The sequence below is a fragment of the Stegastes partitus genome, unplaced genomic scaffold (assembly GCF_000690725.1).
Source record: "Stegastes partitus isolate 25-593 unplaced genomic scaffold, Stegastes_partitus-1.0.2 Scaffold303, whole genome shotgun sequence".
NCBI classification, from domain to species: Eukaryota; Metazoa; Chordata; class Actinopteri; family Pomacentridae; genus Stegastes; species Stegastes partitus.
The window spans coordinates 26385-45637 of NW_007578034.1; the positions used below are offsets into that span (position 1 = coordinate 26385).

The 19253-nt window shown below is 40.9% G+C and overlaps 1 protein-coding gene across 1 annotated transcript; it reads right to left on the reverse strand.

The window, feature by feature from the left end:
* Positions 1–14307: 14307 nt before the first annotated feature.
* On the reverse strand, positions 14308–17083 carry LOC103358310 (probable G-protein coupled receptor 22). The gene is made up of 2 exons (XM_008283223.1): positions 16928–17083; positions 14308–15998 (listed from the first exon to the last, which is right to left on the reverse strand). Exon 2 carries the CDS (start codon positions 15992–15994, stop codon positions 14678–14680), a length of 1317 nt encoding a protein of 438 aa, XP_008281445.1. The 5' UTR covers positions 15995–15998; positions 16928–17083; the 3' UTR covers positions 14308–14677.
* Between the last annotated feature and the right edge of the window lie 2170 nt (positions 17084–19253).

Sequence of the window (19253 nt, forward strand, 5' to 3'; positions counted from 1 at the left end):
GAAGATGTGTTTTTTGTGCGCTTGGAGCAGGATTTCCCCCCGTGGCGTGTGTTTGCAGCTGCCATCTCACATGACATGTCATGGTATAAAAATAGTCCAGCACTAGTTGCTAATGAACCCTCTGTGGTTGATATTTGTTCCTTGATTTGTACTATAAACAAATCAATGAAAAACTGATTCCCTGTTGTCACGACATTTTTAAGATGTGCACATTTCTAATTGGATGTTTCCCAAAAGAAACCCAACAAGGATCCACAAGGGGGCGATGTTGTCTAGAGATAGAAGATGTTTCATGAGTACAGTCTGTGATGGAGGCCTCAAGTAAGTAGTATTGCATGTTTTGCAATTATCTGACTGGTTCTTATATAATAATGGCATACACAGACATCCACCGTCGTGGACAAAGGGTTTCATTTACAAAGCAACGCTATATAAATAGTTGTTATTGAAATCACAAAGGCTTATTCATCACCAACTTGAAAACACTGCTCTTTTTGTGTGCACAAATTGGCTATTGGCTTGCTCGTGAACACATAAATTGCCTCTGGGTGTTTGAGAACAGAATGAACAGAAACTAGGGAGGAATCTTGTGTGTGTGGTCTTCAATACCATCTTCCTTTTTAATAAAAAGAGTTTTCTTTTTCTTTTTTGGCAGGATTCAGCTCCTAGGACTGTTCTGTATATTTTGCCCTCTCCGATGCATTCAGTTTGTAAAGTGTATTCACATGGGCTTCCTCTGTGAAAAAGACTGATAGCTGCTATCCTCTTTGACTGCATGTCTCAGGAGTGCCAAGGAGCAAAAATGTTTACAGCTGCACCCTGTGATAGCTTTTTGAGAGCGGGTAAATGACGATGGCAGAGCTGAATGTGCTTTGATTGCTCTTCTCTCCTCACCATTTCAGAGGCTACACCTAACTGTTTGTGCCCACAGCGCCTCCACAGAGAGGCATCCATAAACATGAGTTTATTTGCACTCACCCAACAGTTTAGTAGGAACACCTGTACACCTGCTTGTGCGTGCAATTATCCAATCAGCCAATCATGTGGCAGCAGTGCAATGCAAGGAATCATGCCGCTACAAACCTGGAATGAACAGTTTGTCACATGAAATCAAAATGGAGGGGAAAAAAAAGACGTGGTTTCTGCGACCATGGCACGGCTCTCGGTGCCAGGTGGGCTGATTTGAATATATCTGGAGCTGCTGATCTCCCGGGGTTTCATGCGCAACAGTCTCTAGAGTTTAGTGGTGGAAAAACAACAACAAGAAAACCCACATCCAGTGAGTGAAGGTTCTGTGGACTGAAACAAGTTGTTGACAAGAGAAGTCAGAGGAGAATGTCCAGACTGGTGTGAGTGGACAGACAGGCTGTGGTGACTCAGATAATCACTCTTTGCAACTGTGTTGAGCAGAAAAGCATCTCAGTATGCACAACGCGCTCAGCCTTGAGGTAAATTGGCTGCAAAAGCAAAAGGCTGTGTCGGGAGATTTGCAGCATGAACGTGCAGCTGACAAATCTGCAGAAATTACGTGACGCAATAATGTCAACATGGGCCAGAATCTCTAAGGAACGTTTCCAACATCCTGTGGAATCCGTGCCGTGAAGAATAGAGGCTGTTTTCAGAGCAAAGAGAGGGTCTACCCAGTGATAGTGTGCTGTCCCTATTAAAGCGCCCAGGGAACACAGGTCCGACCTCCACACCTGCTCCCTGAGGGGTGGCACAAAGAAGCACATTTCAGCCTTCCTGTGTCCATCATCTCATAATTTCAGTCACTATAAATAAGCTCCTCACAGCAGCTGGCTGCAGGAACATTTGTACATTTTGGACTTTTTCCACAATAATGGCTCAGCATCAACATCCAGTTGTCTCATTGCTCCATGTAACAGTGCAACTTTAAAAATGGCAATGAAAATATGAACGCTTTCTCTTTCTCATGTGACAGAATGTAAGTAATTTTCTTTATTTCTTTGTTATTTAAACTGAAGGGAAAATACAAGCAGCTGCCTTGCTAGACTCCCATCCCTCTGCTCTGAGCAGTGCGTGACTGTGAATGGCAGAGAACGTCTGACAGATAAGGTCCTGACAGATTTATAAAGTGCTGTCCTTGAGAAACACAATTATTATTAAGCAGTAAACAAGACCCAGGCACATTAAACCCCCATATGGTGTCCAGATGGTGTTTTTTATTTGCTGGAAAACATGAGAGAAATAAGAAATCAATGCAATAGATGAGCGTCGCCACCCTGAAACTGGAGCACAACGATGACAGTCTCAAAAACAAAGGGTCAGACTTCACCAAAAATCAGGAACCAGTCCAACATTTGAAGTGATTCCTTGATATCATTATTCTTCAAAATCGATTATTGGTTTTTAAAAAAATCTTCTAAATCTGAAACTTTGATTCACAGATGTGGGTTTTTAAGGGTTAAATCAATGCCTAGAAAAGACTTTAAATGTTTTATTTTCAGTTACAGGTTAACAACTGAAAATAAATCATGGCTGCAGTCACGGTGGGTCACTTTTATTTCTGCATCTTGGTCTTTTTTTTTGGCCTCTATGGTTGATCACCATGTAAATTAAACATGTTGTCAAGGTAGGAGGTACCGAGCTTCATGAGTGCAGCTCACACTGTGCCGCAAATTGCCTCATTACATGCTGGAGGTGGAGACAGTCACGTTGACATCAATGCAGTATTGAAGAGCCACAACAGCAGCACAAAATCCAGGCTATTGACTACACCAATTCCTCTATCCTTGCCCAAGGACAAGTCATTTGGGCTCTCATGTTCCTTAAAAGTGCACTTTCCTTCCTCCACTTCCTGACATCGCAAGACAAAGTCAGTGTTTCCAGCCCCCCTAAGAGGTCTTATTAATAGTCAGCCTAAGAGCTTACACACTGAATGTTCCTGTAGGGGGCCCACTACGATGTCGGGTTTAAACAAATTTCAGTCAGAGGAATTTATGTACATGTTGTCTTTATGTCAGTTACAGGCTTCTTGGCAAATCTTCAAGACATCTAGATTCAAGACATGCAGCAAACAGCATCTTTACCTTGATCACTTTTAAAGTCATTGAGTGGGCAACAAATAAAGAGATATGCACAAAGACACATAACACTGGTCTTCTACTGTTCATGGAGCTCAGCACTTTTTCTTGTTGCCACTGTGTTCAGCCTACAATGCAACCAAGCAATGCATCGTATGCTAACTCGGTCACCAACTTACCCTCCTTTTATGGCATTAAAGTCCAGAGTGGTTTCTACTCCTGACTTCAGATTCTTGAAGCGCTTTCATGAAAACCACATTTTTCTTTTTTTTTCTCAGTTTTTGTAATGTAGGACACCAGGGATGTTCCCGTCATCAACCCAGACTTGGATGAATTAACAAGCCTGTTCCATGCAGTGGAAAGTTGGAGTGGGAACAGACGGAGAGAGACGCAATGACAAACATCTTTTCTCCTCTGGAAGGGTGAGGTAAGGTAGATAAGTTTACTTAAGGCCATTTACTTTATGGTCCTTTTGATTTTGAAAAGAAAATACATGACCCTGGAAGAACGATATGAATATTAAATAAGTTAAAAGGCAAAAAAGAGACAACTTTGTGTCTGCAAATGGTCCCTGCAGGTGTAAAAATAGTGCTGTGCTTCCTTTCCTTGACTATTAATGGCACGTTTGCTAGTGCAGGACAGCTACTACCAGCCATGAGAGCATCCAAACGTAACGACCAAGCTCAGGATGTTGGTATGTATAGTTTTGAGCTGCTTTCATTATTATCAATAACTTTTTAAGTCAAGTCCCTGTGGTTCATATTTCACATTTAATACAACACCATAGTGCTTATCTATAGAGAAATATGACTCCTGTTACAATTTGTACCATTTACCATGTGTAAATGTTAACATTAAGACTTTACAGTAGTATTTATCATACATGATTACCACATTCAAATATTAAGTTTAAGAATCTACATGAATTTTTATTATACAAATTGACCTGACAAATTTAAATATTAAGCTTAACTGTGGTTAAAAGTCATCATCATTTTGATCATATTGTTATATATCTCTTTTTGGATTAAAAGGGAATAGAGCATAGACAGTTAATCTCTACAAAATTGCCACGTTATTCTTAAGCTTGAGCAAAAGTCTGAGTCATATTGGGCTCTTTAGGGTGATAATACCATCGGTGTTTAAAAGTCAAAAACGCTAATAGGAACCTACTGGATGATCTTCATTTTTAAAGACTTGTGATGTGCAGTATGAAGCCTTCTGAGTAAAACATTTTACAGTTGAAAAGTGAGCTTGTCACCATTCACTGGTGTCTAAACTATGCAGTGGAATCACATTTCGATACTGCAATGTCTTTGACAAGACCACAAAAATTCGAACCCAAATGCACGACTCCAAAAACGTTCTCAAACTGATTTATTTACAGATGTATCAACAGAAATATCATTCAACAATAAAAAACCAAAATTCAAAGCGTCACTCTAACGAGGACAATAAAGAACCAAAAAATCTCTCGATGGAGGAAATACAAACTAAAAATCACTCAATGAGGAAAAACTAAACAATCTTTCTAAACAAAGTAACAACTCAAACACTTGACTAGGGAAGACGCTGAATACAAAGTAGTAAACAAAATACAAAATCTGACGGTAGTTTCCACAAGGGACATGAACGGGGAAATCCTGGACATGAAGAGGGCTAGAACGTGAAGCTTGACTCAATGACAAGACGAACTGGCACAGGACAAAGGGAGACGCAGACTATATATACACACACAAGGTAATGAGGAACAGGTGGAGACAATCAGGGCTGGGTAGACAATCAGACACAGGAAACACCGGGGAGAGGGCAAGCTTCCTGAAACACGAGGGCAAAGAGGTTTCAAAATAAAAGCCACGAGACAACACAAATACAAGACAAAAAACTAAATAAAACCTAACACCTGGTACGAGACATGACAGTCTTCTTACCGTCAGGCCAACAGCTATGACAAATTCATACTGGCCAGTGTCACTGGTTAAGATTTCATGTTTTTGTTGTCAGAGTTAAGTCTGAACATGAGCTGGTTAAACAGAGACTAAACTCTCTAAATTAAAAACAACAGTCTGACTTGTCTGGCATTTAATATGCTAAACTAGACAGAAAACATACACGTCAGTCTGGTTACTTTAATCATAAACAGTCTATGAAAAAAAGATATGATGTAAAGACACGAGTACATCTTTTCTTCATAACAAATTTCATTTTTAAATGTTTTTTTTAATGAACTAAATGTAGGCTACCAAGCCAGCAGTTAATCGGTGACAGAGCTCTTTTAACCTCGTTGCAAGCTGAAGTTGATATGCAATCAATATATATACATAATATATACATATCATTTGTTCTATGTTATGTTTGTTTTTGAGGCTGTTTCTGAACTGTTTAAAGTCTATATACACAGAGACATAAGAGAAACATCACCTTTATATACATGTAGATATTCACAGCTGTTTTCTTTTTCTCTTTCTTTCTTGCATTTTTAGTAAATTTCTCAGATAAAACTTGTTCAGCCTCCAAAATATGTAGCCACTTGTACACATCATAAAAGCAAAGAGTCAGTCATTTGAACAAACTGCAAATGCTTTGTTGTGGAGCCCCGTAAAGGTCACAACCTGAATTTTTTGAGGACTTTTTCTGTGTTACTTCAAAATAGGTTTTGCATTCCCCTTCAATACTTTTTGTGGTCTCTTGCAGTATCCTGCTGTGTGTGTGTCGGTCCAGTCCAGTTGTTACGCTCCACCTGTTTAAGGAAGCACTCTGAAGACGCTACTGAAAAAGGAGAAGATGTGACGCTGAGGCATTTATTGCTCATTACTCATTTTTAAAGGCCAATCTCCATCAGTATCCAGCTGCTGGCAGGGAGAGCAGCTGCTCTGCTGTGCCTGGCTGTGATGGTGAACCTGTGGCTGGATACGGTTATTGTTAGGACATCAGCTATAATCGTAACAGCCACAGTGACAGCAACGTTATCCCAAGGCTGCATTCATACTGTCTGTTTCAGTAGCAGTTAGTGAGAGAGCTGCTGAATCAGCTTCTCTAATTTTCTTTCTTAATGCAATAGTGCAGACTTTTGCCTGAGCAGCCACAACTGAAAGCGCACTGACTCTTTGAGGACTCACAACCAGCAGCAGTCTGTAGGTTCCCTGATACTGTATCTTACAGCTCATACAGCTGTGACTACAGAGAGTCAGTGAACCATCCGCTGTGGCTGTAGTCAAAGTGACTATTATGGCAGTGACATATTTGTGTATAATGCTTGTAGGTCAACATCGACAACACACACTGGTAATGCAGGTGCAGTAATAACTTGAGGTGGCTGAGAGCTGCTACTGTGACCTGACCTCATAAATAAACAAATAAGCACATCTGTCATAGAACCAGGTTCAATTAGTAACATCTGGACAGATTTATGGCACCAAATACTAAACCACAGCAGCCAGTGTCTGCATAATAACCATCCTTGGATATAAAATCTTACCTTGTCCAAGGACGTGCCCACACTGATCAGAAGGAAACAAAGCATTGTGACGGAACCCAAATCAAAATTTGGAGTTTTGTAATTTCACACTTTTATGCAAAGGATTTTGTACAAAGTTTTGGTTCTTCCTACATCAACAGTTGCTCAAGTCATACTGATGACTGGTTTGCTGATGTTTTACCCCTAAAACATCCATTCATTAGTTCATCACAAGAGTCATTCCATGCAGAATGGCTGTACCAGCTTGTTTCCAATAGATTTCTATTAGACTTTCCGTAAACATGCCTAAAATATCAACATGCCCTTGTGATACAGAAAAGAAAAACTCAAAACTGTTTTACAGCACTACATAGCACAAATGAAAAAAAATAAACTAAATTAGTAATCGAAGGTAGCACTCCTCGAGCAGAGCTCTACGTGCAGCCATGCATGGTGAACTACAGTACAGTCTTTACACACCTCCTGACGTTTCGTCTGTCGGGCCACATATTCTCATGTGCATCATAATGAATGTCTTTTTCAGCCTCTACAGGGTTTTGCTTGTGCTTTTCATTGTTGTCTTTCTTTTCTTTTCTGTATTGCAATGACATGGTCTGTCAATAAAGTACAGTACAAACAGGAAAGGCATAAATGTGAGTCCTCCATAACATTTTGTGACCTCCAACATACAGTAATGTGTAAGTTCTCACTGTTAAAAGTGATACATGTGATAGGGGAAAAGTGCTTGTGTTTTTAATCATCATTAAAAACCTTAGATATAGTTTACATCAGAAAATATTGAATGTGCTCGATAACATTGGCAACATGGATAAGCATTTTGAATATCTTTTTTGTTAACAACGGCACAAGAACTTGTCGTTCTGATGGTACTGACGTGTTCATTGACGTAAAGATTTATTTTTGAGAGATAAACCAGATAAACCAAGGATTTTGAATGAGCTTTGAACTTTATTGCAAAGTTATGTTTGCACAGACTGTTTTGAAAAATTTACTTGCTGTTTTGCCCTCATTAATTGAACCCCTTGAAAACTCATGTATACATTTTTTTTTTTTTTTTTTTTTTGCATCTTGAGCACCCCAGCTCACCTAATATTTTAAAACTACAGTACTCAGTGGTGAATTGTAATATTGCAGTAATTCAGCCACATGTTTGAACTGGAAACTGATTGTGAGGAGTGATATGGAAAGCCCCAGCTCACATGTTAACAGGATGGGTTCCTTTGGTTTGTTACTCTGAGTCTGTGTTTTTAAATGATCATCACCATAAAGCAAAATTGTGACAACTTTTAACCATAGTTAAATGATCATCACAACAAGATTTTCTTATTTACTTTGTATCAAAGCAAGTGAGAAAAACTGTAATAAAACCAGATAGTTTTTGGATATATTTCATATCTTAATTTCTCTCATATTTGTCATCAATTCAAAGCAGTTCCATACACTACCAGTACTATTAATTCAGCAGCATGCATCTACAGTTTTTCACAGGAGCTCCATGTGTTATGTTGAGCACAGCTGTAGTATGTAATGATTGTTTTCTCAGTCACTAGTTTGGTGAATAAAATTACAGAAAATTCTGAAAAAGTAAAAACGGTAATGATTAAGAAAAACTAAATCTTCAAAACTGAGACACTCAAATAAGACGTTGTTTTTACGTTTCATCAGTGTCTCAAATGTCACGATGTTTTCAACCATTGACACTTTGCCAGTTTGTGACGTGGAATCTATTGAAAATGAATCTCGTGGTTTGAGCATACTATAAATGCTTTTACACGTTGTGTCAGATTCACACTACCAGGCTGTGTCAGTGAGCTCTGTAGTGGTGCCCCCATTCATATCTTCCCATATGGAGAGAACAGTGGTGGCAAAATCACCAGACTGTAGTCATCGCTGTGTGGAGAACTGGAGGGCAGCAATCTTCTCTCTGCTGTCTACCCTTTCACACACGGTGGTTGACACTCTGTCGCAGCCTGATAAAACAATCGGACTGACACATTGCTGTGTGCACACATTGTACGGGCATAGCTGCATACGCTGGAATATACTCTCACAAATACAGGGAAGCACACAATGCTGAAGAGATGGATGGACACACACACACAGTTGCACATTGCCTGGCAGGCACACACACACACACACACACACACACACACTGGGCATACGGCCATGTCAACACAAAACTTCTGACTTTTTTTTGTCCTTCACTTTTTTGGTTCAGCGCGATAAGAAGATGCTGGTTGGTCCTTTTGTCTGAGTCACATTTCCTAAAGGATGAATAAGATTTCAAAACATAATGGAATTTTTTATCAAATGGGAAATTCTTACACACTGAAGTCTGTACAGTCATGCATGATATCATGAGTATGTCTGCATTGTCTTCTTCAGCGTGCATGTAAAGTCACTTATCCCCGTTTACCCCCCAGGATTTATTTGTTCTCTGGCAAACAGTGAATAATAAAGGGGAGCACTTGTGTCATTAAGTGCCTGCCTTCTGCTGATAACGACGGAGAGCAGTAATCTACACGGCACTGATTTAGAGGTAGACTGTGTGTTATTTTCTGCACTACCACACAATGAAGCCATTAAGGTCACAGCAGCCAGAGGTCATGCTCCATTGTGTCTGTCCGCCTTTGATTCCTGGTTTCTATCTTGGCCATAGATTTTCTTGTACTGAGATTATAGGTTTTTATCAAAGTCATATATCTTCCAACTCTAAAAAAGTGTCCTTCCATCTCTCTAAATGTGGCTCGGTGAGAGCAACATTTGGAAAATGACCACAAGCAACAATTTGTCAAGCCGTGCTGGCTGGTGTGCTCGATTCACTTTCTTCTCCTCTACAGTAGCAGAATTACAGTTGAGTGTTCACTGACCTAATGCAATAGAGGCTCCATACGGACGGAGTAATGTGATTTCCCAGGCTTTTATTCTGTGTCTGCGGCTGGATAGAGAGGGGCCCTGAAGAGATGGCATCTGAATTGGGGATAGCTGTCTAAGAGAGGCAGCCGCTGAGCGAGAGCCGGACGGACATAATGCGTGTGATAGGAACAGCAGCAAGTGGCAGCCTTGATGTGGACTACAGGGGAGAGGGACAGGGGATAAAGGAGAGGACTCACCAGGGTCAAGTGATTCTAATGAGGCTTGCAGTGAAGCATCGTTGAACTTCTGCTATTGATGACTTTTTTTTTTTTTCTGTGCAGGTTATCCAAGGTTAAAGGTGCCGTGAGGGAAGAAAATGAAAAACGAGGGACATAAAAATAACACTTACCGTGGATTTTAAGCAACAGTACGTCTAGGCTCTGTTGTATTACTTGTCCTCCGGTGGTAGAAAATTACTTAATGCATCTTTAAAATTAAATTGCATTTGTCATAATAATGAGTCCGAGGCAAAATTGTAGCCACAGGTCACTGCACAATGTCCATCACAACATTTTTGCGAAACACCCCAAAGTGCTGGGTAATATTTTGGTCCAAATCTTGGAATTCAAACATGTCAAGAAAATGCGAGAGAACATTTTGCTGCTATACGCTAGACGCGCGATTATTTTTAACACTGAGCTTGAATCATGATCGGCTGTGGCCTCATTCCAGACAGAGCTTGGCGATGTGGCCAATAAATTACTTTTATAGATGATTCACAATTTTAATAGATATTTTTCTCTCTGCATAAACTCAAGACAAATTTTTTTTAAATTTATATATTAAAACTGCACACCTCCTCCTGGTAATTATATGTTCAAGAACAATTAAAGAAAAGCACCGCTAGCAAGTCTATTATCCTGCGACATATTGTAAAGATTCAAACGAGGAACACTAGCAGCAGTTTTGCAACAATAACAATAAAAAAAACAATTAAATATAAATTATATAAAGCCCTGCTGGAGGGCAGTGTGTAGAGAAAATTAATCATAATGCTAATGTTACAATAAACAAGCGGGTTACACTCAGCTTGTTGTTGAGTAAGAAAGGCCTCCACAATAGTGTTTACTACACTGGGTCACATATAACAAAGAATTTCTTATTGTACGTTGGGGGGGTGTTGATTTGAGGAATAGAGAATTACATGCTGAGAGCATCAGACAGCATTTTTGAATACAGAGAGCACTGATGGAGACTGTTACACTTTGTTTGTAGCCTTGATTTTGCTATGCTAGCAAGTGTTTTCAAGTCCGTAGCTCTCTGACTGACTCAGACATAAATATGAGTTTTTAACATTTTTGTATGTCATGTTTCAAGTGTACAAGAGAAAAGATTTCAGTGATGACGACTCCCTCTGCTCTGGTATTATTCCCATACTGATTGGTCAAAATCTTTTGGTATTTTTAATGTTTGCTTCTCACAAATATGATGTAACAGAAGATTGTGGTTGTTCAGAGCATGTGATAATATAGCATATGTTCATTTAAAACACAGAGTGAGAGTGGAGACTCGTGTAATCAGTTGCTAACAACACACTGCCCAACATTGCTATGATACAGATTTAATGTGCATCAAAGTCCATATTGGCCAGCTGAGCTGTTTAATGTCTGCTTGAAAAATCAAACCGTTTCTATGTAACTGCAGTAATTTGACTATACTTTGTCATCCTCAGCTTTGACTGGCAGGCATTTCCGAAACTATGACAGCGTACGTTAGTGTCACAACTCCACAGAACGATTGCTGGCGTTGACTAAGAAACACTCAAAGAAGCGCATATCTTAATTTCACAATTTAACAACAGGTTACGTCGGTTGTGTATGAGTCACTTTTTTTTTCTTTTGGCTTGTTCGTTTTGGCTGGTGTACAGGGTCCGATATTAACACCTGCCAGGCGCCAACTGTGGGTAGATCTCCCGTTTGGCGAATAAATCTCAGAAAGCCATCCAGCAAACTGGAGGGTAAACATTTGCACCAAAAATAGTCATGTAATAAAAAACCTAAGTTTAGAGTCTGCTGCATTTGGGTGTCAGTTACTGTAGGCCCAAACAACTTTGGGAGAACATCGATGCAAATGTAATTGAGATATTTCGCAAAATCTGTCAGGATAAAATATCCCAATTTGATTTGAGATAGATTATTTTTTATAGAAGCTTCAGTTCAATATTTTCTGTGTAATAGATTTAAGACATTTGATGGAACATTATTGCATGAGATGACATCAAAAGCTTTGATTTCCACATAAGAAAAGCGGCTTGAATTTGTAAACCTATCCCTTTAAACACTGGGTCAGATGCACTGCATATTGTATAACCTAAATTGCACCCTTTGTGATTTTGTAATTGGATTGTGTCAAATTGCAGTTTTGTTCATTTCTAATTTATGGGTGCACTGCTTCTTTCCTCTGCTGTCTGAGTTTAACACACACAGACACACACACACACACACACACACACACACACACACACACACACAATTATGTTTTTTCTCACCCACATTCTGTGAACACCTCCCTCTACTCTGCCTCTGATTGGCTCTGACATTTATGTCTAACCCCAACCGTCTTATCAGCCATTTAACCATTACACAAACCAAGGAAGAAAGACCAGCGAGTCAGAGGCAAAGTAGGGCGGATCTTCAGGGAAGACGGGGAGCTATCATATGCCAGCAGATTAAGAAGTCTGATAAGGAGGTTTAAGTTGATTAGAATGATTAAGCCTTTAAATGCAACTAATAGCAAATAATGTATGTTGAGTAGACGTTTGAGATGAAGACTTGTTGAGATGTATTCAGGCTTGAGTTCATTAACCACTGATAAATATGAGAAAATAATTCTGCTTCAAATTTAGCTCTCTACCTTATTGTTGCAATGAAACACTGAAACTAATACATATGTGACACAACAATGCTATTTAGGTAAAATCTATATATATTTTGTTTTTTATCTACCAGTCCGCTGGTAGTGTGGCTGCACCTCGGGATGGAAAACAAACTGTGACCTCAAAATCTAGTTGGCATAAACTGTATTGGTCTTTGAGTGGTAATTTTAGAACATAATCAATAAAAATGATTTGTTTCAGTAGCACTGATGAAGTTTGGAATAGTACCTGACATTTGAGAAGGACTCTGATATATGAGTTGACCAGGAATGGATTGTTGTGCTGTTGTTATGGTAGGAACTGAAATAAGGACATGCATTTGTGTATCGACGCTTCACAGTTAAAGTTTGTCTTCTAAAATCCAGACTGTTACATATTCGTGTTGAATTCATCCTCTGGGTGAATGTGTCATCTCATAGGTCATTTTCTTTGCCCTGTCAGCTGATCTGTTTCTGGCTGTGATCCCATCTCCACTCTCAATCACAGATGCGCCCTCAAGGCACCGTGACATCCACACTGTCTGTTTACAGCAAGCCCATAAAGAACCTTGCCTGCATCAATATTCCCATATCACCCCTCTCTGCTGTGTCACAAACCAGACGCCAACAGCCGGAGAAGCTTCTGATCGCGGTTGTGTAATCACTCCAGTTGCCAACAGGCCTGTGCTCTCAGGATCTAAAGGGCCCTCAGTTTTCTATTGTACTTGAGACAGTAAAGTCGCACATGTGATAAGTTCATTACCGAGATAAGCCGAGGAGCGCAGGATGCCTGTGAGTTTGTGCGCAATTTTATGCATGCATGGGAATGCGCTGTGTATATCCACAACATAGGCAGAACGTAATCCCTGACCCGGGGATTGAAATGAAGTGCAACACTGCGCTAGCTGAGCACGGCTTTATATGCTAATGGATATTGTAACTCTGCATCTAGATTTAATGTTAAGGCGCATGCTGGATGTAATAAGCTGACAGTTTTTTTTTTTCCCCTCTTGTAGATTCGTACTTCTGAGATTTTTCTGCAGCTGTATGAATAAATTATTTCCTACTTATTTAGGGCAAACTTGTCAACTAGACAAGTCGAGCCAAGAATGTATAATCTACCAGCAGCAACCACTTGGAAAATACAATTTTACTGTCTTTATCCTTGACAATCTATGGTCAGCTCGTGTTCCTGGTAGTCATACACAAGCGGGCAAGAAGAACTTCATTGTCTAGTGTTGTGCAATGCATACAGAATCTTAATTTTCTTTGAGATATTTGCTGTTTTCCTTCATTACAGTTATGGGTTTGATTATTTGGAGAGCATTGTTGTTATGCTAGTGTTATTAAAACCAGACACTTTGATAATACAGCCATTTCCGTTTAGTTTGGTTAAATAACTTCCATAATAAAACATGTTATCTGCGGATTCAATTCTCTTTGAAAATTAGCAGAGTGTTTGTTATTATTTATTCACTTTGTTCAGCGTGTGCGCTCAGTGAAACGGTCCCTGTTCAATCATATTGTCGTACCCAATTCATCATGCCAAAATAAGGCAACTGTAGATTTTCCATTTGGCTCAAAGAGGTGACTGCTAAAGGGAAACAGACTAGGTTTTGATTACATCTGGTTTATGTCACATGAGATGTTGAGAACCATTGTGTTCTGTTTTGTCTGTGGAATGCGAGTGCTCTTCTTGAACTCTAAAAGCAGTGGTTGTGAAAAGTGCCCCCATAGCTTTCCAGCTATTTCAGCAGAGCAATCCACTACTTTCTGTCCCTGTTTGTCCACGTCTGACCCGTCTGTCTGTGTTGCATCTTCATACCTATAGTCTCATTTCAGTGTGAGGACCTTCCCTCGGAGGGCTCCCGGACAATAAGGTCAGTGGTCGCTGGGGATCGCAGGGTCTGGTGTCAGAGCAAGTGGCACGATGATGAATGGGAGTAATCTCACAGCTGTCACAGAATCACAAACACTTTACTCAGGGGAGGGGAGAATAGGAAGTCTTTTGCTGCATTAGGTGGGTAAACACAAAATTTATTATAAATATACATTTACATAACAATGCCTACTTCTCTCTCTATTTATATACCTTGTTTACCCTACCCTGTACATGTATTTGTATGTACACAATGTACTGTTTTTTGCTACTGTTACAAAAAGCCATGCAATATCTACAGTACAGTATATGATATATCTATGAAACCTACTTTTGTTCTCATTAAATAGTAATAAATTATTCACCTCTTGTTCTTGTACCTTCTATTGCACATATTATTTACATTACTGCTTTGGATTAACATTTTCCCTTTTTTTGTCATGACCTGATGTCAGTTGTAGCTGCTTTGACTGTATTGATGGTATTCACTAACGATAAAGAGTTCCTTCACTCCACATCCTCAGACGACAGACATTTCAGTCGGGCATCTTTGTCCTCAAATGTCACCTTTTTGTTCCTCTTTGGGTCGATCCAGGAGTTGTGAATAATAGCATTATTGGGGGTAGGATCTGCCTCAATGATCGACACCACTCGCTTCTTCATTTTGCTTTTCAAGACTTTCTGGAACTTCTGCCTGGTGAAGGCATAGAGTAGAGGGTGAAAGATAGTGGTCCCATAAGCCATGACCAGGAAGCCCAGTCTCAACTTGACCATGAGGTCACTGGGGCCCACGCTCAGGATGACTGTGTTGAGCACCGTGATGGGCGTCCAGCACAGCAAGAAAGTAGACACAATCAGGAGGGACATCCTGAACACCCTCTTCTGGCGTTCTCGCCGTTCTCTGTGGCGCTTTACAGCCCTGCGCAAGGCGATGATGACGGAGACAGAGGTGCGCATACCCAGCGTGGGATTGCGGCTGCCGCTGCTCTGGGATCCATCGGTGGCCTCTTGCTGCGTTGTCATGGCCGTCATGGATGGACGCTTTTTCCTGCGAGCCTTCTTCTTCTGTGAAGCGTGGAAACGTGTGCCAATGCGAATATTGAGCGCCTGCAGGATCTTGGAGTAGGTGATGAGCATGACAACGGCAGTAAAGAAGAAAATAGGAATCTGAGCCAGCAAGTGGTAATATAGGCCCAGCTCAGTGTAATACTGGTTTGTATGAACCACATTCTCCACCACTGTCTGGTTCAGCTCCGCTTGGCCTTGGGCAAAGAAACCCACCTCAATAAAGGGTACAAGGAAACTAATGAAGGATAGCACCCAAATGGTAGCCAGCAGGGCCAGGGCACGGCCCATGGTCAGCACTCGGTTGGCTGGTTTGACAGAGATGTCATAGCGATCAAGGGTGATGGCAAGCACGTTAGCAGCAGTGGCGACACTCGCGAAAGAGACGCAGGCTTCATGGAAGCAGCAGACGAGTGCAGTGTCTCCTTCCAGGGAGAGCAACACCACCACGATGGTGAGGGGGATGCAGCACACACAGACCAGCACATCCAGCACGTGAAGATTCATGGTGACGATGTTACTGACAGAACTAATGAGGTTTGACTTCATACAGTAGAGGGCAAGCACTGTTAGGTTAGAGCTCAGGCCCAGCAGGATTTCTAGCATGAGGAAGCCTGTCAGAGAGACCTGAAAACTGACAGGATAGGGATATGGGCTGGGGGTAGCCGGACTCATGGTGCGGCTGATGGGTTCAGTGTTGTCGGTGACCGTGACGTTGCTCATGGTGGCTTCTTTTTCTGGGCAGGAAAGGATATGCATTATCCTGTGTGTAGGGAGGAGAGAGAAAGAGAGTTTATGAGGACGAAAAGGAAAAGAGAGGTCTGTGTTTGCGCATCTCTACAAAGTTGCAATCAACATACATCTCAGAAATGTTGTCAGATATATTGCTGCCACTTATCAAACAGCAAGAAAGCTTTGAGTTTAAAGGAGAAACACTGAGAAAATACATTCAAATAGAGCTGGAGTTTTTTTATCCTGCCATGCCCTGCAGCACATTTCACTGCGTGCTTGGTATGACTAACTAGTATCTATAAAGCCTCAATCAGCGTCTACTTTTGTTATCATTATCCAATATCACACAGTTGCATCCAACAGCATAAACACATCACAACCTAACAGAAATACGAAAGCCATAATGGCCTGGTATGTCGTGGCTTTGTAGTAGTTTAGCTGTTCCTTCCTCTGTTGAACAACACATTCAAGATGACATTGTGTTTAAAGTATTGACATTTACTGTATATATAATAAACATGGGATTCATTTTACAGCAGAGATGTAGGCAATAATACTGGCTGTGGTCCTTGGAAACTAAACTCATAATTTCTGACAGAACTGGATTTATTGCCAAATTACAAGAGGTAGTTCATAACAGAAAATAATATTCTGCCATAAAGTCATGTTTACCTCCTCAGCAGCAGACTTCCAACTCTCAGAGATGCATTTTAAAGGTCTATATGTTTATTTGGACTGCACACAAATAAGTAGAGGCCTGATAAATGCACCAAAATCTGTTGGTATTCTGAAATAGTGTCATGATTTTTGTAATAGGAGGAGAGAAATCAAAATCACGCACGCTCTAGAATAAACTGTAATCACTGATTAGCACATGCATAATTAAAATCCACCCCCCAGTCCGATCTGAATAGGTTCTAGATGACATGGAGAAAAACAAATGTTTTTTGTAATATTTACCCTTCCCTCCAGCACTATCTGAACACCAGGGCTGTGTAATCAGGCCATAGAGTCCATGTTAGATCCACAGAGACGAGCATCACATCCAAACATAGCTAGTGGAAAAGTGTCTCCGCTCCAGCAGAGCCCCCCAGCGAGGCTTTTCCTTTCACTGCGAGTCCTTCCCAGAGAGGTTGACAGCCAGAAAAACACCTGTCTGGTTTGCCAAAGACTGTGGATGAGCTGCCAGCTCTTTCTTCCTGACCTCAATGGCAAGAATGCCTCGGAATTAGCCACCTGTGCCCAGTGGATGTTAGAGAACACAGGCTTACGTCCTCTACAGATTTTTTGCTCAGATCTCTGGTTTGCTTTGGTGATAGTGGGAGCACTGATAGATGAGTGGAACAGGGATACGATGTTGGATCCACCTCCTGTTTATAATCTCATGGTATTCCCAAGGAGGAGAGACACAGCCAACCAAGAAAACAAAGAAACACAGACTCTTTCCCCTGTGCAGTGCTGGAATGTACTGTTCATAGTACGTTCCAAACCCTTTGTTTTGTTTTGTTTTGTTTTTTTTGTCCACAGCGAGTAGATGGTAGTCAGATCTGTGAATATAAAAAAATAATTATATCCATTAGCTTGTACTCCAAGAGGCAGAGTTGTCAGTCAGCCATGTAGATTCCCCAGTGCCCACCATTGTAATGTCCACAGCGTGTTTGGAAGAGGTCAGTGTGTCCGGGCTGCGTCCAGGCCCATGACTCCCCTGAGAGCACTAATGGAACAGGCCTTCACTCTCCACCTTTCTCATCAGTCTCTGTACGCCTGGCTCCAGCCGCCATTGACTTGTAAATCGAGCACAGGTCTCCAGTTTGTCCCGTGACATGCTGAACCTTAAATCACTGGCGGTGGCGTGAGTGGAGCAGATTATTAGAGTGCATGTGTGTCCAATCACCATGACACATGTGATCACTGTGACATTTGTGATCGGCAGTATTTATATGTGGCTGGTTGGGAGAGGAGGATGGGGGGGCTGTGATTGAGCAGTTCAGGAGGAGGTCATTCTCATGAGGTCGTGGAAGTCAGTTCATCAGTGAGACGTCCTTTAGGATTTGCAAACACATCCCGTACAACAATTAAACTTTAAGATGAAGAAGAAGACGTTGTGTACACTGTCATCTTTACGTTCTTCAGTTTCGTATCTTTGCTTCACAGTGACCTGAAAAGAGAGAGAAAATAATGTAATACGTGATAGAGGGAGTGAGAGAGGATGAGGGAGAGTAGAAGGAGTAGGAGAGAGAAGTGTGGGGGATGCGTTAGTGAAAATAAACATATCCTCAGCAGAGAGGCGACATGGAAGTTCTCATTAACATAGCAACAAGCCTCTGATGTCTTATCATGTTCCTGTGCTGCGCCTGATGCACTTTACATCTTTGCTGGTGCATTAACATAACACTAGCACTAATAAAGGGCTTGCACAAAAGCAAATGGTATTTCACATCCCGTCCTCGTGTTTTCTGATTGAAGATTACCTGGCGTGACATTTTGCTTGTTGTGTGTAGCATAAATTAGCACAGGAAGATGCTCAGTGTAAATGACTGTATGTTTCTTGTGCAGCCACAGTTTCCATGACAGGACAGTCTGAAGCTTACAGCTTTTGTGCAGTGGGATCCCTTGGGGAGCTTGTCATAAAGACATGAATGCCTCCCAGTGTGTCACTATATGTGATCCATGTAATCTCTTCGGAGAAACATGTCGGTCACTCTTCAAGGTTGTTTCAGTGAGAGAAGCCTTTACTTTATAATGCCACAATGTCAGCAGAAATGAACAATGGATGTCATGGCTCTGTACCAGGTAAAAGATTGGATTTTGCATTTTAACGAGCACAAGAGTTTCTCCTATTATAGATACTGACAGTTGTGTGTGTGTGTGTGTGTGTGTGTGTGTGTGTGTGTGTGTAGCAGTGAGACACAGATGTGCTCACAGTGTGAAATATACAGACATCCTAATGCATAAACAAATGATCTAAAGCCTTTGAGAGTGTGATGTTGACAGTAGGAGCTTCTTGAAATCAAAGTTAAAGCCTGTCTGTATTTGAATCAGCTCTTATAGGTTGCACTCAATCATATATTTCTAGATAAAAGTCTTCCAACAATACACCGCAACTGAAGTTATTTAGGCAATTGCATTGTTGAGGGGGTTTTAATCCTGCGCATTTGTGCACAGAGATGTTTGGCATTGAGTTTCCTTTGATGTCATATACGCTCGACTCGTCTCAGTGCTATAAATCAAACCAATAAGTAGCGCCCCATCAAAACACAGCAAAGCTCACCATGCAGAGTAAACA